At 58.8% G+C, this 25565-nt stretch overlaps 1 protein-coding gene across 9 annotated transcripts in view; it reads right to left on the bottom strand.

Annotated features, from left to right (window-relative positions):
* Nucleotides 1-3369: 3369 nt before the first annotated feature.
* Nucleotides 3370-25565, bottom strand: part of FOXP4 (forkhead box P4) — a 51334-nt gene continuing 29138 nt past the window's right edge. Inside the window, exons 3-18 of one of the 9 annotated variants that reach the window (XM_058733887.1) lie at nt 23882-23971; nt 17907-18029; nt 17207-17293; nt 15753-15900; nt 15408-15621; nt 15055-15159; nt 14163-14250; nt 13089-13172; nt 12799-13006; nt 12640-12716; nt 11640-11741; nt 8744-8794; nt 7986-8107; nt 6417-6483; nt 5758-5927; nt 3370-5278 (exon numbers count right to left, since the gene is read on the bottom strand). In XM_058733887.1, coding sequence (XP_058589870.1) covers nt 5131-5278; nt 5758-5927; nt 6417-6483; nt 7986-8107; nt 8744-8794; nt 11640-11741; nt 12640-12716; nt 12799-13006; nt 13089-13172; nt 14163-14250; nt 15055-15159; nt 15408-15621; nt 15753-15900; nt 17207-17293; nt 17907-18029; nt 23882-23971 — 1884 coding nt within the window. In that variant the 3' untranslated portion in view covers nt 3370-5130. The remainder of the gene's footprint in view (nt 5279-5757; nt 5928-6416; nt 6484-7985; nt 8108-8743; nt 8795-11639; nt 11742-12639; nt 12717-12798; nt 13007-13088; nt 13173-14162; nt 14251-15054; nt 15160-15407; nt 15622-15752; nt 15901-17206; nt 17294-17906; nt 18030-23881; nt 23972-25565) is intronic. The other 8 variants (XM_058733888.1, XM_058733889.1, XM_058733891.1 and 5 more) reach the window with 8 other exon arrangements.

Below are 25565 nucleotides of genomic sequence, written 5' to 3'. Positions count from 1 at the left end.
CATGACCACCTTCTCGGGAGGGGCTGTTTTTCTAAACTTTTGATCCCAGGAGGGAGGCAGACTGCAGGTGTGGAGAGGTCCTGGGCCTGTGTGATGGGACGTCTCTGTGACTACCGTGTGGTATGTGTCCCTGCCCTGGGTGTCCACAGGCTTAATTGCAGGCTTTAGGGGTGGAAGGGACCTCTCGGTGTAAACATAGCTCGAGTAGAGAGGGGCACGTGTGTGTGCCCGTGTGTGTCTGCACACGTGCTCAGGTGTATGCTTGTGTGTGGTCGTCGTGAATCCCCCACCTCAGACAAGGGCCTCTTTGTGTTCCCTGCTCAGACTCTCTGCTCCTTCAGAAGGCCCCCGGTTGCTTATTTTTATAGGGCGTTCCAGTCCTTCTCTCTCCCGTTCCCTCTGTCCCACAGTGGCTATTCCAACAAGCCCCGACTTACCTCATTCTGCCGAGAGAAGAACGGCAGCTGAGGGGCTCTTACCTCAGTTTCCCCCTTGGGAGTCTCCAAGAAGGTGGCGGGGGGGGGGGGGGGAGAAGGCAAAGCAAATAGTGTCACTAAAACGCTGAGACTAAGCCACCGAGCCTCCCACCACAGTATTCCTCGTTCTCAATGCTTTGTCTGTTAATCTCTTTGATTCCTGGGTCTCAATGTCCTCATCGGTAAAATGGGGGTAATCATGGCATGTAACTCAGAGGTGTTGCGGGGGGATTACAGGAAACATAAAGTGTCTAGAATTGTGTCTGGCACACGAGAGCCCATTAAATGTTAGCAATTACCATTAAACATCTTTATTGAGCCTGTCTGCCCGGTATACTAGTCTTTAGAGATGACTTCCTTCTAGATCACTATTTCTCTTGCCTTCTCCCATTTCTGTTCAGGAGACTGCGTAGGTCACCAAGTTGGAGAGGTCCGCGAAGTCCCCACTCAGCGGACGGAACCCTTTTCTGCCCTGGGCCAGAGGGGTGAAGGGTTGTTGTTCTCACCCTAGATAGAGCCCGTCCTCCCCACCTCCTCAGACCCGCAAGTTTGCCCAAAGGAGGAGCCCAAGGTCGGCTTTGGCTAAAGCGCCCTCTGCTGGTTGCTGGCAAAAGACCTTGAGCAGGGGTGGACACTTCATGGTAGAGGCAGAGAAGAGCTTTCTGAATGCGAGGGGGACTTCTGTCCAGTGCAGAGCCCAGAGCCCTACCTTCTCATCTCCAAAATATCTGGCTTGGGGTAGCCCTTTTTTGTTTGTTTGTTTGCCAGCCTGAGAACGGGCTCAGCAGATAGCCTCCCCTCTCCCCACCAGGGCAGAAATGCTAAGACCAGGATAAGCTGCCAGCCAGCTCTGACCACCTGCTCCCATCTCCCCAAACAGGAGGAAGGAGAGACAAGACCACACACACAGGGCATCCTGACAGCAAAGCACAATGAAGGGCTTAGGGGGTTGGTTCTTCTTTTGAAGAAGGTAATGGGAGAGGGCCCCACATGGAACCTGGGAGACTAGAGAGAAAATGGGTTATTGGGTTGTAAGCCCAGTGCACTCAGAAGGTGGTGGCCCACAGCTGTCTCCTGTTGCTCATATTGTAAGCCCCTCTCCTCCTCAAAGCCCGAGATAGATCCTCCCTCCATGTCCAAGTGCACTGGCCAGACCTTTGCTGTACCTCTGTGGGGGGGGGGGGGGGCGGTGGGAGGGAGGAATTAAAAACAAAAAAGCAGAAGAACACAAGTTAGACTGCGGGAAGGACTGTCCTGAGAGCGAGGCTGGGTGTAGTCTTGTCGCTTTAGTCTCTGGGGCTAGTTTGGAAGACAGAGACCTTGGTCTCCCAGGGTGGACTAAGGGAGCTGGGAGCTTGGTGCAGACACCCCAGGATTCTCTGGGGCTTTGTAGGGGGTTGGTGGGTCCCTGAGGGGAAGCGGCCGCAGTGAAATCGTAGGGGATTGTTTTATTACATTGCAGGGGATGCTGCTGTCCCCAGACTACACACGCAGCCACTTCTCCTGGGCTGGCAGCCTCCACAGAGGGCAGGGAGGGCCACACGATGGCACATCGCACTGCTGCTTCTTGATACGGTGCTGGTGGGCGAGTCTGTGGGTGGAGGGTTCGGGGGGGTGGATTCAGACTCCAGGCCGAGCTCCCCTGGCCTGACCTGCCCAGGCCATCTTGAGATGCCGGGAGGAGGTACTGGGAATTCACCCCCAGGCTCTATGCAAGTGTCCAGGGGATTAGGGCAGGGGGAGGAGGTGGCCTGGACAGCAGTGAGAGAGAGAAAACAGGGGGAGAAAGAGGCAGAAGGTGACAGACAGTGGTCAAAAGCACTAGGAAAGGACAAGGCAGTCCTGAGACAGAGAAGTCAGCGAAGACTCCCATTTCCAGATCCTGTATCCTTTCCCGCCCCACTTGCTCCCCCACCCCCAGCTTCGTTTTTGGAAAGTTCTAGCAGTTTGGTGGCAAGGGCAACAGATTCCAACAGGGTTGCTTTCTCCACACCTACTCCTCTACCTCCCGGCTTCCCCCCCGCCCCGCCCCCGCCAGGTACACACATTCTGGGGGCTCCTGCCCCAGGACAGAGGTCTGGGGGCCTTGCCCTCAAGAAGGAAGCGTTTGGAAGGTGCTCGAGGTGGTGGAAGAAGGGAACTGGTAGAGGACCCCGGTGGGTGCTGGGCACTGAGAAGGCCAGAGGGGGTCCCCCGTTGGGGAAGGACCAGAAGTGCTACGGGATGGAAGGCCAAGGGAGGTGTCAGGACACACGTTCGGGTTCACAGCTTCGATTTCCTTCCCTCCCTCCTCTAACCATCGAGGGCACCCCTACCTGTGGGTCAGGCTAACCCCCTTTCCTGGCAGAGCCAACCAGCACTACAACACGGACAGGGCACACAGCGGCAGGCCTGCACCCACTAACAGCCACCCCCCCCATGCATGTGTACACCCAGGCCCCTATCCAGGCCCCCACGGAGGCCGAGTGATGGGCCCAGAAGGGCACCTGGGCCTGCAAGCACAGGTCTCCAGGGGTGGTGGTCCTGCAGCAAGGATCATCTCCATCCCCGGAAGAAATCTCCCTGCTGAACCTACCCTTGAAGGAAGGGGTGGGGGCGGGCAGGAAGGAACAGTGACTTTGGGAGAAAAAATGGTGGGGAGACCTGGTTTGAAAGAAAATACCAGAGAACACCACCAGGGTGACAGTGGAAGAGGCAGGTGGGAGCTGCTGATAGGTTCCCTGCCCCGCCCCCCCCACAGCCCCCCCACCCCCATGTCCTGGTCTGCTCATGCACTCCCAGAAAGCACCCCTAAGGAGCCCCCATTGTCCACAGGGCCTCCTTCCCCCAGCCCCTCAGAGCAATCTTTCCACTTCAGTGCCTTTCCCCCCTCACCCTGGTGACACACGCAGGGCCCGGTGAATAGAGGACGTTTAATATTTCTGTGCTGGTCAAACAGAACACAGGTGGGGAGTACATAGGGGAGGGGGCGGAGGGCCCCCTGCCTCTCAGGAGGGGTGGCTTGTGAAGGGGTGTATGTGGGGGGTTCTTGGGAAATAGTCCAAGGAGGTCTTCTCAGCAAAGGGGCCTGGCCTGGGGTATCACGAGCATCCAACACACCCAGTCCATGGCCTGAGTCGGGGTCCCCCATAGGGGGTCTGTGGAGTCTCACTTCTTTTCCAGCTCCTTTGCTGGAATCCACACTCCCAGTGTGATGGGGGACTTGGTCCTAGCGAGGGGTCTGGAGAGCCCCCAGGAAGCAGCCCAGGGTTGGGACTGGGGCTCAAGGCCCACTGCCCGAGGAGAGGAGAGCCCCTCGGGATGCTGAGGGCAGCACACCTCCTTCCCTCTGCCCTCGGACCTTCCTCCTGGCTGGCCAAGAGCAGAAGTGGGGGTGAGCAGGGCCCCCAGCCTCTACTGAGTCCCAGGGTCCTCAGGGTGGGGTGGAGGAAGGGTGGAGAGAGGGTCTGGGCCACCAACAGACACTGTAAACTTTGGTTTAAAACAATAACTTAAGTGGAGGGAGGGCTTCCAGCCTGGGGCTAGGGACGGGGAGCAAGAAGGGTGGGGGTGGGGGTGGGAGGCCACAAAGGAAAAAGCCAACAAAAAGTTTTGGTTTTTGCTTCCGGCATAAGAAAGGTCTTTGGTCATCGGTTTAACTGGGGGTGGGGAGGGGGACTGAGGAGGGGTGAGGGAGGACTACCATGAGGGCACCTGTAGGCTGGGGGTGACCTGTTGGGTCACAGCAGTCACCTGTCCCTCAAGCCTGGTCTCGGCCTGGCCTCTCCCGTGACAGAGGCAGGATGCTTCCTGGGTGGCACTGGCAGCTTCAGCCTCGAGGGCCTCGCGGCTCCCCCTCCATTGGCCCACCCGGCACAGACCTCTGCGAGGAAGCCAGCACTGGGCCTCTTCCTCTGCTCCCTGGTGTGTGGGGGGCAGCCGAGGGGCACCCAGTGAATGGGGTGGAGGCCCAGTTCGGCCTGGGTTCCTGTCCGGGAGCGAGGCAGCCTTGCTCTCGCAGACCCCGCAGGGCAGCAACACCCCAGCTGTGGCTCTTGAGTGGGCACAGCTCAGGGGGCCCGTTTCTTCTGGGGATGGTCTGGAACGTCAGCTTCCCCCCGCCCCGGCCCAGGCCGGGGCAGGGAGAGGAGGTGGGGGCTGGGGAGATTTCTTCACAGTACGGAAAAGAAGGTGAAAGGGGGCACAAATTAGGAAAGTGGGGGGGGGGGGGCTCTGGCCAGAAAACACTGCCAGAGCCAGGTGCGAGGGGCCCTGGGTTTGAGAGGGGTGGCTTAGCCCCGCCTGCGGGTCTCCATGGCGCTGAGGGGCCCTGTAGGGGAGAGCTGGTGGGGGAGGAGGGCCCTGCTGCTGGTGGTTGGGGGGAGGCGGTATTCAGATGTAGGGGAGGGTCTGAGGAAGGGTCTGGGCCCTCCGATTCCTCTGCCGGTCCCAGACCAGGGGTTTGGTGTCCCCTCGGGGGCAGGACCGTCGCTGCCCCCAAGCGTCTGTCAGTCAGGTCACGTTGGGAGTTGCTGGCCCAGCCTCCCCCACCCCCCCATCTGAGTCCTGGAAGTGCCTTGAGGTTTGGGTGGGGCTGAGGAGTGGGGGGGGGTAGGTGGGGCCTGGGTTCCGGAGGGAGGGGTCTCACCCCTGCCCTGCCTGCCCCTAGAGACCCTTAGGACAGTTCCTCTCCTGGCAGCTCCTCCTCCAGGTCCCTGTCTTCTGGAGGCCCCGCGGTGCTGGGGTTGGGGGGGCCCAGGGCGGGGCCTGGCCGCCGGTCTTCCTCTGCCTCGGCCGGCTCCTCTTTCACCTGCACCTGGTGGCTGTGACAGAAGGGATCGTGTGGGCACCCGGGGTGTGTGTGTGGGGGGGCTGTTCCCCGGCCTCCACAAACACCCAGAATTTGGGGGTGCAGTGGGGTGCCCGCAGCTCACTCCCCTAGGACCGCATCATCCCTGAGCCACTGGCGCCTGACGTCTTAGGTCTGATCTCCCCCAGAGCTCTCCTCCCAGGAAGGGGGATGTTGGGCTGGGCAGCGGTCGCCTCTGATTGGGGAGAAGACAGAGAACAGGGGGAGAGGAGGAAGGAGAGGAGGAAGAAAGCAGGAAGGAGGGAAATAAAAAGGAAGCGGAGAGAGGAGAATGAGAAGGGAGAGGGGAGGAGAGGCACCATGGGAAGGGAGAAAGAGAAGTCACTTGTCTGGGAAGACAGGTGTGTGTGGGGGGGTGTAAGAAGATAGAGACTCCACCTGCAGTGGTGTCTGAGGGGCCCCGGGGGTGGGGGATCCGTGCTGTGTGCTCACCTGTACTGGGGTGGGGAGAGGCGAGGGGGGCTGCTGCTACCATTGCTGGGCAGCGGCTCCACGGAGGTGCCCACGTCGTCGTGGCTGAGTGGAAGGAGGCTGCTGGCGGAGCCCGGGTTCAGCATGCCAGGGCTGTTGAGGAGGGGGAAGCTGCTCTCGGCCAGGGCGGCCTGGAGGGCACAGGGTTGGCCCCGTCAGCCAGCCCTATCCAGGCAGGTGCTGTCCCTTCCGTGTCCCTAGAAAGCCTCCAGGGCGTCCTGTGCTGGCAGATCTATCTTGGCAAGTCCCCAGCCCAGGCTCGGCCTTTCCCACACATCACCCCTCCCCTCCCAAGGCCAGACTGTGACCCTGACCCACTGCCTCACAACATTCCCGGGAACCTGGGAACGTGGGCCTGACCTATCCCTTCCCAGGAGGCAGAGGGCCCCGAGCCTGACGAGCCAGAGAAGGGGACACAGCTGATTATGCCGACCTCCCTCCCTGCTTTGGTGCCCCGAGTTGGGGTGGGGCAGAGGGCTGGGGTTTGGGCCCCTCGGAGTGGTCTTCCCCCTCCCAAGCCAGATGGGAGCTCTGCAGGGGAGAGTGGACGAAGGGCAGTGTGTGTGGGCAGGACAGCAAGGGGGCAAGAGGGAAAAGGGCTCCCGTCAGGGCACACTCACCTGGTAGCTGGCGTTAAGTGCTCCGTAACTGAGGCCCGAGATCATGTTCTTCACCAGGGTGGGGCTCCTGGAAGACAGAGAAGGCAGTGCTCCGTTCGTTCCTTCAGGCCTTGACCCTGACTAGGTAGGTCCTAGGTCGCCTTGCACTCGGCGATATTCCATTCCTGATGCTAGGAGGCTACGGCACGGTCAGCAGCGTCTGCCGAGCCCTGGGCGGGCTCCATCGCCCTCAACCCTCACGCTGACCCGGCATGGCATGGCACGTGCTGACAGCCCCCTTCCCGGGCCCTGGGCAGTGTCTCAGAGCTGGCAAGTGGGAACGGGGGTCCCTCCCGATGCCTGTCTTCACATCATGCCACCCCAGCAGTTTTTCTCTGCTGTCTCCATTTCCCAGTGCTTGGCGGACCCAAGCTAGAGCCCTGACCTCCCCAGTCTGTAATATCCACGCTATCTTGCCATACAGAATCGTGGGACATCTAATAACCCAGGGGCTTGGCTTGGCCTGTCCCCAGGTGCTCCACGCCAAAGGCTTGTCTGCCCAGGAAGGGGTTCAGGAGTTGGGTCAGGAAAAACCATGGCTCAAGGCTGTCCCTCTTCCATAGCAATTAAATCCCCTACCCCCCATTTACAGAGCATCTGAGGGAGGTTAAGGAACTGACCCAAGCTCACCCAGCCAGTGAGAAGCAGAGGTGCATCTGAATCCAGGTCTTCTGACCAAGTGGGTAAAGAGACGTAAAGATAATCCCCCCATGTTTGGAGGGGGGCACTCAGAAGGGGATGGCTCTCCTTCCTTTTTCCAGGCCCCAACCCTGCCCAGCCCCCACAGCTGAGTGGGGTAGAGAGGCTCTTTTCCCAGGAGAAAGATCTTCGAGGGCAAAAGGCATTCACACAAATAGATATCCACCTACTTGCCTCACTTCTCTCCCCCTCCCAAAAGGCCTCTGGCCCAAGAAGCACGGGCAAAGGGTGGCCCACGTGAGGGACATCTGGGGTGGGAAGGCCACTGGGTGTTGGAAGGGAAGCCGCGGGGAGGTTTCGACCCGCCCCCAGGTTCCTCAGTTTCCACTGAAAATGCTGCATGCTAGAGTGAACGCAAAAGGTGGGAGTTCAGAGACCCAGCTCTGCTGTGAATCTGCAGTACGGTGTGACCTTCCCCCAGCCCCTTGCCCTCTCTGGGTCTCCTTTCCCTATAAAACACAGAGGTGGGGCCTGGGGTCCTCAGAGATCAGCTCATCCTGTGATGAGATAGGGGAGTACGACTCTGAGGCTGACAGCCCCCTCACCAATGGCTACCTAGCTGGCATCTGCCCATGTCCCAGCTCCAGCCATGGCTACTTTGGGTCTCTGTCTCTGGTGCCAGGTCCCCCTAGGCTCCTTCCCCTCAGCCAGAAATAGGGACAGAATAAGACATACATGTCCTCTTTCTGATCACCTGTCACTTCCAGATTCTAGGCTCCCCACCCCCGAAGTGGGAAGGACTGGGTTCACATGGGTGTCCTGGAGAAAAATGGGGGGTGACCCGGTCCATGCCCCAGGCAGATGCCTCTGCTCGGGGCTGGGCCAACATACCCCGTCATCTTTGGCGGCCTCCGTTTCTGATACTCGCGCTCATCCACGGTCCACACGGCGCCCTTGACGTTCTCCACGCGCACGAAGCACTTGTGCAGGCTGAGGTTGTGCCGCACGGCATTCTGGGGGTGCGGAGACAGGGCGGGTGCTCAGAGGCCCCTTCCCCACTCAGGCAAGCACACACAGCAAAGTCCCTGTCCCACCATGTCCCACCTCCCCTGGCCCACGGACAAGTAGGCTGCCCCAGGGAGGAGTCCCAGCCAGGGGCGAAGGCAGGCCTCTCTCCCGCCCTTGACCCAGGGACTGCCAGGGTCCTCAGAGCCCACAACCCATTTTACGATCTGCCCCCTTCTCCCTGCCATCTTTTGGAAAACGCTGTCTACCAACTAAATGCTATCTAGGTAGTAATAATTTGTTTTCCCGGCAGCATTGATCAGACACATGTAGCTGTTACTTGGGGCTCCTGATCACCAGGAGATCACACTCGGGCCCTGGCACATCAGTGACCTGTTATCTCAGGTGCATGCAGAATTTCCACTAGGCTTTAGAAGTTCTGGACATAAATCAGGAACCCTCGCTGCAACCTTCCTCAATTTCTAGGAGTGTGGGAACCATGACTTTGAGAACAGACAGCTTATTAAGAGCATGAGGTAAACAGCAGGCCTAATGCATACTTGTTGAAATACACGGGGAGAAAGGAGAGCACGGGTTTAGTAGCTGGGAGGCAGGAAGAGGAGAGAGAAAAGAGGAAAAGTCACCTTGTCGCTCCCACCTCCTCCTGGCAGGGTAACTTCAGGAATTGAGGCCATCTGAATTGTAGGACACTTGGGTGAGGGCGGGGGTGCTTGGCCCAATTTCCCCTGGGGCGGGGGGGGGGGGCTAGACGAGGGCCCTAGCCCACCCACTCCCCGCATGGCCCTCAGTCCCGTCTCTGTGCTCTCCTCTCTCGGCTTCGCCCCCCAACCCCCAGCCATCCCTGTCCCTGTTACCTGTCCTCCCTCTGCTTCCCCCGCCTTGTCCCCATCCTTGTCTCCTCTTTACATTTCTAAACGGGGAAGAAAGCCGGCAGGGCGGGCAGCCCGTGCCCCTGGAGATCCCCTCTCCCTCTCTCCCTTCCAACTCTTGCCACTTGCAACTGGCCCGATTTCATTACCAATTTTAATTTGCCTCTAATTAAATCCTGTGTATTTTTCCGACTCGCTTGCTAATCCACGAGGGAGGCGGGCGGCTGGAGTGGAATCTCTTGGAGCGATAATTACAAAGGGCCTAATCACGCCGGGGCTCCTGCCTCGGAATAAATTTGCCCGCATTACGGGGCTCCGATCCTCCGCTTTGCAAATGAGAATGACCCCAATTTCCGAGGATGGCCTCACCGGGGCTTTTTTCCCTCATTTCGAAGCCTGATTCGTGATGAGAGACTAATTCGTTACGCTGAAACATTAACGGCAATTTAAGGGGTCTGGCGGGGGGCTGCGTAAACAAAAAGACGGGCCCACAACACGGGCCCTGAGAGGGGATGGACACAGGGGGCGGGCTGGTGAGGACCACTGGCTTGGCAGATGGCAGCTCTGTCCCCGGATGAACGGCAGCTGGCCTGGCCCACGCTGGTGCCCGACCCTTCTGCCCTGGTCTGAAGTGGACAGCAACTCAGGGTGTGGGCCAGAAAGGGTAAAGAGGGAGGAGGGGACGAGATACAGTTGAGAAGAGGCGGGGCCTCAAGGGGCAGACGAATGGGTGGAAAGTGGAAGGGGAAGAGTTGGGTGTAGACAGGGTATGTTTCCTGAGGAACAGGGATGAAGCCTGGCTGCAAAAGTCCTGAGGGTGAAAGTGGACCACGAGCAGGGGCAGATTCTACTGTGCCACAGGTAGGGAGGGCACAGGTAGTGCCCTAAGTGGCAGAAACAGCAGCAGGGCACTAACTAGGAAGGTCAACTGCTCCCCCAGCTCCCGGTGTCGCACTGGGACCTACACTAGGTGAGGGGGGTGGAGGTGAAGACCTGGGAGTGAGAGACACACGACTGGGATGATCCTGGCTGGGTGACGACTGAAGGTGGCATGGGAGGCCCAAGGCACTGGGCTAAAGGGGAGAGGCTTCAAGATGGTCATTGAGGGGTTTCAGGAAGTCCCCCAAACCAGCTCCTTCTGATCTCAAGAAAGGACAATGGGGTGATACAGTTAAGAGAACAGGAAAGGAGGGTAGGTGGCTGAATGACACTCTGCCCCCAGAAGGAGGTTGTCTTATGAAGTGAGGCTCTATAGTCTCACCCCCAAAGACAGAACATTACTCTGCATCATTAACATAAACGTTAGATAAAAACTGTAGTGATCCTTTATGTTTGCATAGAACTCTTCTCATTTATAAGACCAGGCATCCAAACTGGCCTGGAGGTTGGAGACCGGGCTAGGTGGTCCCCACAAGGCCCTGCTGGCTCAGGGAGAGGGCAGCACTGTGGTTGGCAGGAAATGACATCATTCACAGCCAATCAGAGCAGCTGTCCCAGCCCAACAGCCTCTTTCCCAAGCTTTGGGAATTGGGCACAGGGATACAGAAGGTCATAGAGCAGTGTCTCCTGCTGCAGTTAGCACATTTCGGGGCAGAGGAGACCGGGCCCTGTGCAGACCCCACCCAATCCGGCACTGGTGGGGAGGGGGCCTCAATGACACTTGTTGAAACCTAGAGGGGTGGTGGGGAGGTAGCCTGTTTTGCTGCACTTTCCAAGATGGCCAGCAGGGGGACTCAAGAGCCAGGGATCCAATTAAGGTTCTGAGACCCAGGGACTCTTTCCCGGGTGTCTAACTTTCCCTGCAGGGTGCCAACAATCCCTTCTCCTCTCCCCTCCCCCTTCCCAGTTTAGATATCACCTCCCCACTCTGCTGCACAGACCCTCATACTCTCACCCATCTCTCTCTCTCTCTCTCTAACACACACACACACACACACACACACACACACACCCCTCCTGGCTATGGAAAACCAAATAGCTGAGTGCCCCAGTCCACATCTCAGTGTCCCATTTTTCTAGGGTCCCTCCCTTCCCTGCCTCTGGTCCCCTGAGAACACTCTATGGCTGAAGGTGCTGAAATGACTAATTGGATCGAGACAATTTATCTTCCTGCCGCCATGGCAGAGCTGGGGAGAGGGTGTGAGCGCCTGTGTTTGTGCCCCAGCACAGTCTACGGGTCTTGCTTGGTCCATCCACGTGTCCGGGCCTGCACACTGCCCACCCCACCCTACGCTTCTGAACATGTACCTTTAGCCAAGATACCTAGACCCTTAGGGTCTCTTGAGGGTGTAACCTGGTTCTTCCTAACAGGCTTGGGCGTTACGGACTCCTGGAGGCCCTACTTCATGGGGCTGGAGTCTCTGGGGCCTGTCGGGGAGCACTCCAGAGAAAGGAAACTTTCTTCCCAGAAGGAAGGCAGCATAAGGCTGGAAAGGAGGGGCTATTAAGAAGCAGTTTGAGAACATACTATATAGCCCATGCTGAAGTGGGGGTGGAGGGGCCCATGGTGCGGCCTGGGCCCTGCTGGGGCCATTTTCGTAGAACTGCTCCTCCGAGGGGACTAAATGTTATGCACCCTTGGTCTCAAAGGGAGGTGGACATGTCCAAGGGTGACTGGGGCCCTTGGGAAGGAGGAAGGAGCATGCCTCACCTTCCAGGTGGCAGTGTTTCTCCGGAAATAGGCGAACATCCTGGTGAACCAGTTATAAATCTCATTCAGGGTCAGCTGCCTGTCGGGGGTTTCCAGAATGGCCTATGGGCAAGAGAGAAGCAAAGAGACCCTTAGTCTGGGCCTCGAAGGGTCACAGGCCTGTGTTCTCTCCCTTTTGCCTGGCCCAACTCTCACCCCGAGGAGAGAGGACACCCACTACAGAAGCCTGTGGGACAAGAGGACTGGTGGGTGCCTGTCGGTCCCCTGATGGGAGCAGGGTGGTTACAGCCCAGCCAGGGGCCAAAGAAAACACGAGCCTCAAGGGCTACGCACTTGTGCAAGCAGCACGTGACTTCCTTCTGGAGGGAAACTGGTTTCAAGCACCCCTGCCCTGGAGTGGCAATGAAGCAGCGTTCTCAGGAAAGAGATGTCCTCGGGGTGGGGGCCATTTGGAATTTATCCTAATTTTGGCAGAGGGCACCCAAAGCATAAGATGGGGTATGTATGCAGCACGTATGAGAATAAGTGTGAGGATGTGTGTGCCTGCCTGCGTGTGGAGATCAGAGCAAGCGGACGTACATGTAAACGTACGTTAAGCATTAAGGACATGAGGGAGGGAACACAGGGGTGTGTGTGTGTGTAAGAGGGTTGGGGGGAGGGGGAGAGGGGGCAGGCAGACAAAGGGCAAGCCTATGAGAAAATAATCTCCTAGAAGTGTATGTACATGGGAGTGAGAGAACGATTGACAGTGGGTATGAGCAACAAAAAATAATGCATGTGCCCCCAAAGACATATCTGCACCAGCAGGTGCTGAGGCAAAGCCTATGCCAGAGGCCGTACGGCTGGGAAGGAAAACCCATGTGCCAGGACAGGACAGGTGTGGGAGGGGAAGTCTCTCCTCTGGCCCTAGGACCCTCCTGGAGGCTGGGGCACTGAGGGTGTGTGTGTGTGTGTGCGCAGCCTGTGTGCCCTTCCCACCCCCTGTACCATCCACACTCACCTGGCGGATGAGGGAGGCATAGGTGAAGGGGGGCCTGACGTCAGCGTTCTTGTAGAACTCATGATTCTGGGCCAGCTCTGGGGGAGACAGGCAGAGGGTGAGGTAGCCAGCTGGGGAGTCCGGCTTGCGGGGGAAAATGACCCTCCCGGCAGTCCTTACCTGAGGAGATGGGGGAGCAGAACTTGTCGCTGCTCCTCCGCCGGGCGGGGCCCCCGCTGTGCAGGGAGGCAGAGCTGAGGCCGGGGGGCCGGAGGGGGGTGACAGGGGCAGCGGCCGAGGTGGGGGGGTGCACGAGACCATCTGGGAAGGAGTCTGCTGCAGACACGGTCACCTTGGAGAATGAGGAGGAGCCAGGGACCGGGTTCAGCTGTGAGCAATGGGGCGGGTGCTGAGACCAGCGCCAAGGGTGGGGGTCCCGGGAGGGCCGCAGGGAGGGGTGAGTCACTCACCGGCTGGCTGAAGGGCTTGGGCTCGGAGGGCCGCATGTGCAGGTGCGCCATCATGGCCTGCAGCCTCTCACTCTCCTTGGCGAGCTGTGAAGAGGCGGGAGGTGGACAGGGGCTGAGCCCCAGGGGCCTCCAGTCCTCTTACCCCTCCACCAGACACCCATGAAAACCCCTATTCCCACCACCCCTCTCCTCCACACCTCAGCGGTCCCCTACTGCTGGAAAGCCTCAGCTCCACCCTGCCCCCTCATACCCTCAAGGCCAGGGCCTGGGGCCGCCGCCCACTGCATAAAGCCCCCCCAGCCCTTCCCCTCCACACTGTGTGTCCCAGGCTCAAGCTCAGCAAGCTGCTACAAGTCAGGAGCCTCCTTCCTCATGGCACAGGCCTTTTCTCCCCATCGAAGGCAGAGGCTGTGGTTGAACAACACCCAAGTTCAGTGGCACTTGTGTGTGAGAGGGTCCTCGCGCAATGAATGGAGACGTGGGAATGGATGAATGATTCATTCACCCCCATTCATAAATTCAATAGATCTTTCACAACTGCCCTCTCATGGCAGGGCGCTCTGCTAGGTGCCGGAGGGAAATGGGTTTATGCTGACTGGCTGCCTGACGGACTGCCCTGAACGGGCTTCAGAGTGCACGCTCAGGAGACAGACTGCCTAGGTTCTAATCCCCGCTTGGCCACCCACTGGGTGAGTGACCAGAGGCAAGTTTCTTCACCTCTCTGGGCCTTAAGTTTCCGTATCCGTAGAGTGGGGATGGTAATAGTACCTGCCATATGAGGTTGTTTAGAAGATTCCTCGAGTTACACAGGTAAAGTATTTAAACCAGCACAAAGGGCGTGCTCAACGTGTTAGCTGTTAATGTTTTTATTGTTTTTATAAGGATGGCACTCTTCTGGCCACCGCCCCACCCCGGATTTGCTCAGAATCAGACTGCGATCACCTCGTGACCTTGGCTATCAGGAACAAGAAAGCATAAGATGACCCTTCCACGAGACCCTCTAAGCCCCTCCTGGAATGTCAGTGCTGTAGGTGGGGCAGGGCCCGGAGGTCCCCGGGTCCCTGCAGCGCACACCTGGATCTCCAGCTGTTGTACCACCTGCATCTGCACCCGGCACTGGGCTGTGCTCCGGTCATCCAGGGCGTGCTCTGTGTTGAGGTGTCTTGGGGGAGGGGGAGGGGGCAGAGAAGAGAAAGTTGGGCCTGGCTTTCCAGCTGCTACTACCACCACCAACCCCCCCCCCCCCCGCCACCGCCCCACCGCCCCATGCTCTAATCCCACCCACGGCTTGGAAAGTAGACAGACCAAGGGATACAACGGGAAAGAGGTGGGAAAGAAAAAAAACACCAAACAAAACAAAACAAAAAACGGGGCAACGGGGCAACGAAGGAAGCCGCCTTCTCGTCAGCCTCCTTTGATGTCTTTGCTAAAATCGCAGCTACAGAGAGATCTAATTGCAAATGAACTAATTAAGTAAACCTCTGACGAAGCGTGAAAACAATTTGTTTGACCCTGATGCTGCAAGGGTCTGGGAGACAGCGGAGTTAATCAGTCAGTGACAGAGCCTGGCACGGCTGTGGCAGCTGGCCGCCTGCTGCCAGCCGCCTGTCGGCCTCCCTCCCTGCCTGTCCACCGGCCTTCCGGCCTGTCACCAGGCCATCAGTCTCCGGGGCTGAGTCTGTGGGGAAGCTGGGGAGGGTGGTGGGGGGCGTCCTCTCCTGCTCCTCACACCCCCACCCTGCTGAGCTCTTGACAGCCTGGGGATGGGGTACACAGAGGCTGCAGGCCCTGCGACATACTGGAGGGGGGAGTGATCAGGGAGCTGGTGGGGGCAGGGAAGGAGCTAGGTACCCCAGGCGTGAGGACAGCAGGACAGCTGGCGGCTGGAGGCCCAAAGAGGGGCAAGCTAGGTGGCCGGCTGGGGAGTCAGGGGCCCCACGGAAAGGCTGCTGGGGGTGACACCTACTTGATAAACTGGCCAAGGTCTTCACACAGGGTCTCGCAGCCTGGCCACTTACACTCTCCGTGTCCGTAGAGGGGGTGGGAGCCTGGCGTCTCCTCATGGGAGGAGCTAGGAGAGCAGGACGGAGGCAGTGGTCAGGGACCCTAAAGACTCCAACAGCCCTGGCTCCCCCCGGCAGTTGATGTTTCTGTCACTACTATGGGTTTCCCAGAAGCCGGGAACAATTTCGTGTGCCCTGGGAGAGGGGTGAACATCCAGAACCCAGCTCCGCCTCCCCACCCAATCCCTGGGGCTCCAGGGGCACCCCGGGGGCAGGGGCAGGTGTGCAGCACCCTCTCCCAACCTGGGCCCCGCACCTGTCTCTCCGAGGTGTGAGCACAGTGGGCTGTCCATTGGGCAGGGTGTGGTGGGAGAGAGGGGGTGAAACTTTGGGGGGGGCGGCAAACGAGGTAGCGGTGGTGGCTGAGCCAGTGAGGTCCAGCCCCTCCTGCTTGACGCTGTCCTCGGCGGGCTGCCCAGGGGCACCCTCGCCCTTCCACAGCTGGGGCAAGTCCGTCGGGCACACGGCTGCTGCGGGAAAAAGAAAGGCGGGAGGCTGGCAGGGCCCCCGGAGAATCCACGGGGCTTCCCACCTCACCCCAGGGGAGCGGGGGTGGGCCAGGTCAGGCGCGGGGGGGGGGGGGGGGGGGGCGCGCACTCACCTTGCGGGAGGGTCTGGAGGGGCCCTGAGGCTTGGCTGGGCTGCAGGCTGACCAGCCCCTGTCTCTGCAGGTTGAGCAAGTGCTGCTGCTGCAACTGTTGCATTTGCAGGAGCTGCTGCTGGAAGGCCAGCTGCTTGTTCCCCAGTGCCTGGTGGGGGGCCCGAGGGGGCGTGCAGAGAGGGGTGCCATCGGCCGAGGGCGAGCCGTCTGGCCCCCACCCTGCGGCGACCCCCTCCCAGGGCCTGTCAGCCCCCGGAGCTGTGGGAGCGGCGTCCGCGGCTGCCGCCTCTCTGCTCCCGGCCCAGCTTCCATAGGGCTGCATGCCTCCTCGCAGTAAACACACGCACGCACGCACGCACGCACGCGCGCAAACACACACAGCGGACCCAGACACGCAGCACGACGCCCTCCCTGCTCCCGCCCCCCTCCTTCCGCTGCCTCAGCTCCCCGCACCGCAGCTGTGCTCGCCTGGAAGGGGGGGGGGGGCTCTCATCACAATGATCGATGAGCCTGTCAGACTCCGGGGGCCACTCCCGCCTGGCGGGCACCCTTCCCACATGCCCGGGTGCCCCCCTTCTGCGCTGAGGAGGGGGCCTACCCCCTCCAGCTCCTCTCCTCTCCTGCTTCTTAGATACAAGGAATCAGAGTCTGACGAGACTTTCAAAGATCGGCATCAGCTGGTCATTGGGACCCAGGCCCAGGGAAGAGCCACATCGCTACTGCTCAGTGGCACGCTTGCTCGCTGTATGGGAGCTCTGCTCTCTCCCTCTCTCTCTGCCCGCCCCCCCTCCCCCCCCTCCCCCCAACTCAGTTCTTCACACAGGCACTGACAAGTCTGGCCGTCAGCAAGTCTTTTCTGAGTCCCAGGAGCCAAGCAAGTCCTGGGTGCTTGGGAGGCAGGGACGGCTCTGCCTGCCTGCCCGCCCTGGGGGTGGGGTGGGGGGCTGGCTATTCAATAAACCCAGCCTAGAGATAATGCAGAGAATGCAACAATTACAAGACTGTTGAGGGGGAGGCTGCTGGGCTTTGGGAAATGACTAGGCATCACCAGGGCAGCCTTCTGGGAAGAGGCAGCTCAGGACTTGGCTGTGGTTTGGCCAGCTGAAGGGGAGGCTCATGTCTAGGGCATGGAGGGAGGAGAGCCAAGGGGCCTGGTATGGAAGCTCAGGAGACGCAGTGGCCCAGATGAGGTGAGGGGATGCAGGCTAGGGAGTTCTCTGGAGGGGAAGGGCAGGATATGACAAGTGGCCGAGTCTGGGGCAGGGCTGGGGTGGGGGGGGTGCAAGTGGGTAGGAAAGGGGCCGACAACAAAGCAACCGGTCATGAGCAAGGACCGTCGGACGCTCATACACACATCTACACGCCCGTGTGCGAGGAACACAGCAGGGCTTAGCCTTCTGCTCTCATTAATCCAACAACACAAGGGCACAGCCAGCCCTGTCCAAGCCCCTTACCTCTTTGGGTTGCTGCTTCCCAGCCTGCTGTTGGGTGAGGAGCTGTAAGTGGAGCTGCTCTTGCTGCTTCTTGTAATATTCCTGCAGCTGGGTGGAGGGTTGGGGTGGGAGCGGGGGGAGGGGAGAAAGGGGTGGCAGGGGTGGGAGTGGGTTACCACGGGTAGGGAACTGATGACCCTACAGCAACCCCAGCCTGCTGTTAACTGGGCTCCTGGAGGCAGAAGGAGGGAGTCTCACTGGGGCGGTGACACAGACACCCTGCAGGGAGATGTCTGCTCTCCTTAGTGGGCTCTGAGGGTCCCCAGCAGGGCCTGGATGGAGAGGCGGTGGAGAAGGGAGAGGGGGCTTCACCCACAGCTGTGAGCCCTCCCTGCCTCTTGGTGGGTCTCCTGAACAGGTCACAACAAGGTGCCAGGAGGTTCCAGTACTCTGCCCTTCCCTGGGGTTCTGGATATAGAGGTGGGGTCCGTATGAGGAGGAGTCTGGGGGTGCTGCTGTGGGACAGGCCTGACCTCTGACCTGTCCCCAGCGGCCCTGGAGGAATGCAGACCAGTCCAGCCTGAGCAGTCTCTCTGGTTCCTGCCACTGCTTTGGCCAGCAGTGATGTTGGCAGTAAACAGGGTGGGAGATGGGAAGCCAGCACCTACCCTGCCCCCCCCTCCTCTCTTAGACTTCCCAGCTGCCCCGGGGCCCGACTCACCTGCTGGAGCATGAGCGCTTGTTGCTGCTGGAGCAAGGCCTGCAGCTGTGGGGGTGACAGGATCTGCTGCATCTGTTGGGGGGTAAGCATCTGCGGCGACATCATGGCCACCGACACAGGCACCTGTGGGATTTGGCCCCATTAGCCTGCTCACCTCGATCCCACCCACAGTATGGCGGCATGGACTGGAGTGAGACTGCCTGGGTTCAAAATCTGGCTCTGCCACCTGCCAGCTGTGTGTCTTGCGACAAGTGACTTACCTCCCTGTTCTCTGTTTTCTGGTCGCTGAACAGGAAGGAGCGGTCAGTAGAACCCATAATGCTTCTCCCCCGGGGGACAGGCCACACCGGGCCCTTCCCAGTTCTTGCTCAGTCTAATCTGACAGCACTGTCTACAAGCTGGGCCTGGCCAGGAGGGCGGTCTGCAGCTATGGGAAGAACTCAGAAAGTGGCCCACATGGCATGGGGACTCTGGCTCTGATCGTGGACATGTCACAGACTCTCACATACCTGTCTAGATGGCACACACAGGTGTAGTTAAGTCAAAGGGGGGGGGGGGGGGCGGGTGGAAAGAACACCAGGCAGGGAGTTTGGAGGCACGCTGCTGCTAGCCCTGGAATGAATTTGCTGTGTGACCTCTAGGCAAGTCACTTGGCATCTCTGGGGCGTCAGTTTCCTCAAATGTGAAACAGGGATTGAACTACAAGAGAGGACTCCCAGTAGGAACGTGCAGGAGTCTCAAAGTAGAGCAGCTTTCTATCCCCTGCCCTGGGTTAGGCCTCTGTGGGAGGCCTGCAGGACCTAGCTACCAGCAAGAGGTTCCTGGAAAAGCAATAACATCATTCTTTTCTCAGCCCCACCTCCCTGAAATCCCCAGGCTGGGGCAGTCATCGCCAGGGAGGCCCAAGTTGCAACGTTGTCTTCTCCCGTTGTTTTGGCAGGGCAGGTGCCCTGATGGGGCTCTATGCCAACCCCACCGCTCTGAGCCCGGCTTGTCTAATCTCCCCTCCCACGGCCAAGCCCTAGAAGCGCCCCCACAACCCCCCCTTTCCCACACACAGCAGGCACTGAGTGTTTGCACCCCTGAGCTGAAATACCTTCCCCAGCAGATCAGAGGCCCCTCTGCCAGCCCAGGGGTGGGGAGGGGTTCGGGCAGCCCAGTCAGGGAGGGGTATCCTGCAGGGACTTGTCCTGGGCAGGATGTGACAGGTTATGTCCTCAGGGGACTTGTGGCCCTGTCACCTCCCCCTCGCCTCATGGGTGGGGCAAGGGAGAGGAGTTGGTTCCCTTCTGGATCCCTGGCAGGGGCAGGACTCAGCCTCAAGCCACCAATTAGGGGCTTCCCTGACAGAGGAGCAGAAGGGGAAGTGTGGTGGATCCAGGGACATCGGGGAAGTCCCAATGCCCCCAATTCTTCTCCCCCACCCCCCACCAACAACTAGTGGCTGAGCCCCGGCCCTGGGCTTTTCTCCTTTATCCCAGTCATCTCTGTGCCAACAGCCTGGGGTGGGGCACACCCTAGCTCTTTAGCTGTGATGCTCTGTGTGAATGAAGGCTCCCAGGGGCCTCTAACGAGGAGCCTTAAATGGCAGGGTTGGGATTCACACCCAGGTCTGTGAACTCCATGGCTCCTGGTGTTTCTATGTCCTACACTGCCTTCTCCAGCCCAGAGCAGGTCTTGAGGAAGGTCTGGAAGAGTATGTGGAAACTGAACTTATCCAGGGAGCTGAGGGGTCAATGAGGCTGGAGATCCAAAGGCCAGCCTCCCTTTTTACAAGCATATTTGGAGGAGACTCTAGAAAGCCAGGGTGTAGGGGTCTTCTGGTCCTCACTCTCAGAGGGGCCGGGGCCGAGGGGGCAGACAATAGCACAGACCCACGCCCCTTGCAGGCTGTCCCCAACGCTGGGAGGTGGTTCAGCTGTCCTTATTTTCCTCCTTCCATGGGGGTGCCCACCATGGTGGTACTGAGCTCAGTCCTGGATTCCTGGGGCAGGTGACGTAAGTTCCTGTCCCTGACACTGACCATCCTTTGTACCCCATCTCATCTCCTACCAGACCTCCAATTGCTAATTACATGCCTTTAGGCACCCAGACCCTAAGTTCTACAAACTTTTGAAGCTGGCTCCTTTGTGCATATTGTCTCACAAATCTTTACAGAACCCCGAGGAAGAAGGGTCTAATCCTCATACTATTTTACAGATGAGGAAACTGAGGCCTAGCGGAGTCAAATCACCTGCCCTTTCCTCAAAGGCACAATGGGAGAAGGGGTAAGTGAAAGTGATTTGTAGGCCATCAAATTCCATACAAATGCAGGGAAAACTACTTTTAAAAACATTCTGGGTTTTCCTGTTCTCTTTTCTCTTCTCCCCCTTTCCCTTTCTCTTCACCATGACTGCCCCTTAGGCCCGCCTGGAGCCCCGGAGGGTACTGCATGGCGAGGGTCCCCAAGGACCAGAGTTTGGGGCCTGTCATTCCCAGGGAGGACTCAATTTAGAGCTGGACATGGCCCAGGCAGGGAGGCAGACCAGACACCAGGGGATCTTTCCAGCCACTAGGGTTGTGAGTCACCGTGAGTGGCATGCAAGAAAGGATGTGGCATTTCCTTCCTTGGGGCTTTCCTACTTGGACGCAGGGGAATGGAAGAGATGACCTTGGAAGGCCTCCCTGGCCTCTGCCATTCCTGCCAAGTGGCCGAATAGGCGGAGAGGAACTGGCCGGAGAGGCGGCTGCAGAGATGTGGACGGATCACCTTGTGTGTACTTGTCCAGTGGGGCCAAGGGGGTCAAGAAAGGTCAGCGAAGTGGCTGCCGCATGCTGAGCTTCTGAACTGCCTGACCCCATCCGCCTCCTCCCGTGCCCCTTAGGGTCCTGAGAACTGAGTTAGAGCTCCCCTGGTGTCCCCACTGACCCCTCACCAGGCTAGGATGTGTCAGGATAGGCACTGTCAGCCTGTCAGCTCAGCAAGGCCCGTGAGTCACTATCTGGAGAGTGGCCAGGACAGCTAAATGCTTACTAAAGCCCTGGCAGTGCGAGCCCTGGGCTAAATGCCGCCAGCTGCCTCCAGCCCTTCCCTCAGGGACCCTGCCCAGGCCCCCGAGTCCTCCACCCACCATGACTACAGTGTGCTCGGCTGGGTGGCCTGACATAGAGGCAGCTTATCTGGGACCTGAGGGTTGGGAGGCTGTGCACCCCATGGATGCGATTTGGTGCCAGAATCAAGGACCCAAATTCAACCTCTTAAGTGGGGTCTAAGGTCCTTGGCTCGGTGGAGACACCAGGCCAGACAGGCCAGACGGGCCAGAGCTTGGTCTAGGTTAAACTCCCTTGCAAATGACCAGAAGGAAGTCCGCAGGCTAGCTCTGGGCTGGAGCTGCAGCAAGGAAGAAGTAAAGAAGTGGTGGGGCGCCAAGATGAACTTCCAGAAATTCTGGAGAAGATGATACAGAGGCTGGACAGAGCTAAGGGGCCTGGCCCTAGCCTACCATCATCCCCTCCACCCCCCAAAACTCCCAGCTACCTTTGCTGCCTTCTATAATTGACCCCTCCCTGCCTGGGGGCCCAGACTGGGGCACAAACTAGGCCATCTCCAGGCTAGGGGTAGAGACTCCAATGGTGCTAGAAACTTCTGAAGCTGGCTGCAGGAGAGGGGTCCTGAACATGGTGGGGAGGTGAGTGGGCAGCCAATCCTGTCTTGAGATGGGGAACAGAGCAGTGTCATGTGGGGGCCACTGTTAAAGGGCCGCCACCTATCTCCTTCTTTTAACCATTTCACTCACAGAAAAGCTATTTCTAGGCCCTGCGACCCAATCAGACCCATTTCCTTAGAGATGATGAACCTAAGGGTAGAGGGAAGAGGCAAGGAAGGTATCCAGGGTTGGGGGAGAAGGAGGATCAAAGTCAGAGCTCCAGGCTCCTGGAGAAGTACAGACGTGGCCCCATGAACCCCATCTCCCTGAGCCCAGAGAATCATCCCTGGGGACTACTGGTGTTCACTACTGTGCAAAGCACACACAATGTCACAGTGTTGGCATTTAAGTTTAAATTCTGGAGCTAAGTTGTTTGGGGTCAAATCCTGGCTCTGTCCCTTATTAGCTGTGTGACTTTGGACACGTTACTTAACCTATCTGGGCCAAAGTTTCCTCATCTGCAAGACGGCTAATAATAATAGCATCTGTAGACCGCACAGGGTTGTGAGGATAGAGGGAGACAGAGGACACTCGTAAAGCACGTAGCGTCTGCCCCATGGTAAGCACTCTGTAAATGTTAGTTTCGTCAGCACTGAGTAAGTATTTGATGAATGGATGACTCAGTCAGTGATTAGGAGGAGGAGGCAAAGAGAGAGGAGGCCTGAGAAAAGGATCATTTGATCTGTCCCTCTGACCAAAATGTCTGCCATCCAGGGTCGCCCTTATTTGGCGGAAGGGGCCCTTCTCAGGAAGATTCCATGGTCTCCCTTCCCCTCTTAATGATTTCAGATCTCCTATGCCTCACGGCCAACGGTAAAGTCCTTTTTGATGCCTGACCTCGGTCTCTCCAACTACCATCTAGCTCCTTCCTTCTTGCCTTTGGGTCAGCAGGTCTCCTCTAGCTGGGGGAGCATTCCTGCTCCCCAGCCCACCCCTCCCTGTTCTTAGAAGGAGGTGGGAGGCTGGGCCCAGGGTGAGGACGACCCAGAGCAGTAGCCTGAAGACCACTTCAGACCCAGGGAATATGTGGGGGGTGGAGGGATCCCTAATTCAAAGAGACCCAGTCCGGATATCACACGAGCATGAGAACCTTCTACATCATTGCAGTGTGAGAACTTTCTCCTCTGCCCATTACTGACCTTCCAGATTTTGTTCTCACCTCCCCACCCAGACCACTACCCATCTTGACCCAACTCCTCCCCCTTGAGGGCTGTCTCATTAGGTTCAAGACTTTAAAAGAGGGCCCCTGCTCAGGCCCCACATCTGTCAGTCACCTTGAACTTCTTCAAAGCATTTTCCGGAACATAAGCTTGTTTGACATAAAGCTCAGATACTCCTCAGAGCACCAGAATCTTCCCCCCGCCCCCCACCCCCACAAAGTCTAGTCCTGGGTCCTCCAAGCACGGTGCACCCCACCCCTGCTTACCTCCTCACTTTCCTCCTTCCTTCAGCACCCCCTCCCCAAACTCCAGAGCGATCTGTGCTCACCCTTCCTCCCCTGGATAAACTTCCTTTCAAAGCCCTGCTTAATCCTCTCCCCAATTCCAAGCCTCCCCTGCTGCTGTGGGGAGGGGTAGGGGAGCCTGGAAACAAGGCTGCAGGGCCCGGGGGAGGGGAGCTGGCTGCCCGAATCATGACCCACCCGACTCAGACCGCAATTCTCCCAAGTTCTTTGTGACACAAAAGGTAAACAGAAGGCCCGGCTTCCCTCCCCACCCCCCCACCCCCCCCCACCTCCCACAGATCTCCCCTCCCCCAGCCAGCCAGATGGGCCGGCAAGCTGGGGGAAGGGAGAGGGGAGGAAAAAAGGGCAGATTGTGCAAAGGAAAACAAAAGAGACAGAGAGACACCAAGAGACAGGAAACTGGGGGAGACAGAGTTGGTGGGTGAGAGATGGGGAGCAGCCTCTGAGAGAGAGCTGGGGAGAAAGGGACAGGCTGAGTGATTCACAAGGATGGGGAAGCAGAAAGCTGAGAAGGGATGGGGACCCTGAGGGCAGAGCCAGGGAAGGGAAGCCAGGGGAGAGAGAGCTGCAGCGCGTGGCCACAAACTCCGAGCCACAGACACAAAGAGGCTGAGCTGAGGAAGGCCTGGCTGATCAGGTGAAGCCAGAGAAAGAGAAGTTCTTCCATCCCACGCCTGCACTGGCTGCATTTGCTTCTGGAAAGCTGCGCATTTTGTGGCAATGGGGACTGGCAAGAGCAATCCTCCTGCTGGCCCTACCCCTCCCTCCGGGCCCAGTAACCCCCTCCCGACCTGCCCGGCCCCAGCCCACACCCTTCTCCTCACCTGCACCGCAGACTGCTTGCTGTCATTGCTGCCCGGGGAGCTCAGGCCCGAGGCCTGCTGCAGCAGGAACTGCCTGGCCACCTGGAGAGCCTGCAAGATAGGGGCCTGTCAGGGCAAGGTTTCCCTGCTCTAACAAAGGCCTGAAGGGCCCAGAGGGGGGTGGTCAGGGGTCAGTGCAGGACCCGGGTTTCAGGGCGAGGGGGGGCGGGCAGCAAAGGGGATGAGGGCAGGCTAAGGTGGAAGGTCCTGGGGGTGAGTGAACAGGTCCCAGGGCCCACTTAGGCTTGGAGGTAAGGCCCAAAGTAGGAGTCCCTGAGAGAAGCCGCCAGGGCATGGGGATCAGAGCCTTTAGGTCCTGACTCTAGGACCTGAGAGGTTTGACTGGGACTCAGTGGGGGCAGCAAATGGAAGGGACAGCAGCCACGAAAGGACTCCAGGGGAAAGTGCAGCATTTGGACCCTAGGTACTAACAATAGGTATACTACTTGCTGAACATCTATTACGAGTCAGGCCCTTCACACACAAGACCTCGTTGAATCCTTCCTGTGAGGCTGGGAGCCAGGGATTGATTATCTGTTCCATTCTACAGCTGAGGAAATGGAGTCTCCAGGAGGTAAAGGGACGTGCCCAGGATCACACAGCCAGGTGTCAGAGACAGGATCTGAGCCCAGGAAGCCTTGGCTGGGTGGCCGGTCTGGAGGCTATGGGAGGGGCATTTACTCGGAGTCACTGCACAGAGTTGAGGGCCACGAGGGCGGAATCTCAGGGTCCGAGCACTGTGTGGCTTTCTGAGTTGGGGGATCTGGGTGCAGGCCGTCGTGGTATGGGGGAATTCGGTCAAATCCTCAAGGGTGTGCCTGAACTACCAGCGAGTAGCTCCGACCTCACTGTGGCAGTCCGGGCTCAGAGGCCCTGGTGGCTTGGACAGGACTGTGGGCCGGCAGGGTGTGGAGGCTGCAGGCGGAGCAGGTCCGGCCCATCCGTGAGCCTGGAAGGTGAGCAGCGAGAGGTCTGGTGGGAGAGTGGGGGGTCAGGGAGGCAGCCGTAGGAAGTTCTCCATCCATAAGGACGGCCAGGCCCTCCATTGCCAGACTCTGAGTCACTATGTGGGGGGGGGGGGGGGGGGGGGGAGAGGGGGTAGAGGCAGGGGATGTGGGGACCTGTCCTGAATCCACATTCCAGGAGCACAACACCTGTCTCCCCCCACATTCCACAAAGATCTCCTTCGACACCCCAGGCAGTTGGGTCCCGGCCTTTGATAGGGGGCTCTGGCACCAGACAGACCTGGGTTTGAACCCCAGTTGTGCTGCTTCCCAGCAGTATGACCTCGGGCAAATTACTCTCTCCCTGGGCTTCAGTCTCTTCTGCGAAACCAGGACACTACCCATTTCTGAAACACCAGGGGGATGAAAGGACCCCTGCCTGGCATCAGGGTGGCATCACGAAGCGTCTGCCCCCTTCCCTTCTCGGGAATCTCGGTTCTCTTCCTGGGCTCTCTCCCTTGGCTCCTTCGGCCAGTCCCCAGCACGGCCTCCTGCCCAGCGCACTTATGTAACGAAGCATGCTCACCGCAGCTCCCTCACCTCTATCCACCCACACACTTGTTTGTCCCCGTGTGGACTTCTGCTCTCTGACCTCACCACCACCAAGGCAAACCTTACGCAGTGCAATATGGACACGCTCA

This window comes from Neofelis nebulosa, chromosome 6 (genome assembly GCF_028018385.1).
Source record: "Neofelis nebulosa isolate mNeoNeb1 chromosome 6, mNeoNeb1.pri, whole genome shotgun sequence".
In the NCBI taxonomy this organism is placed as follows: Eukaryota; Metazoa; Chordata; class Mammalia; order Carnivora; family Felidae; genus Neofelis; species Neofelis nebulosa.
Note: the sequence above shows the minus strand (reverse complement) of the source record. Positions and strands in the feature narration are given on the sequence as shown.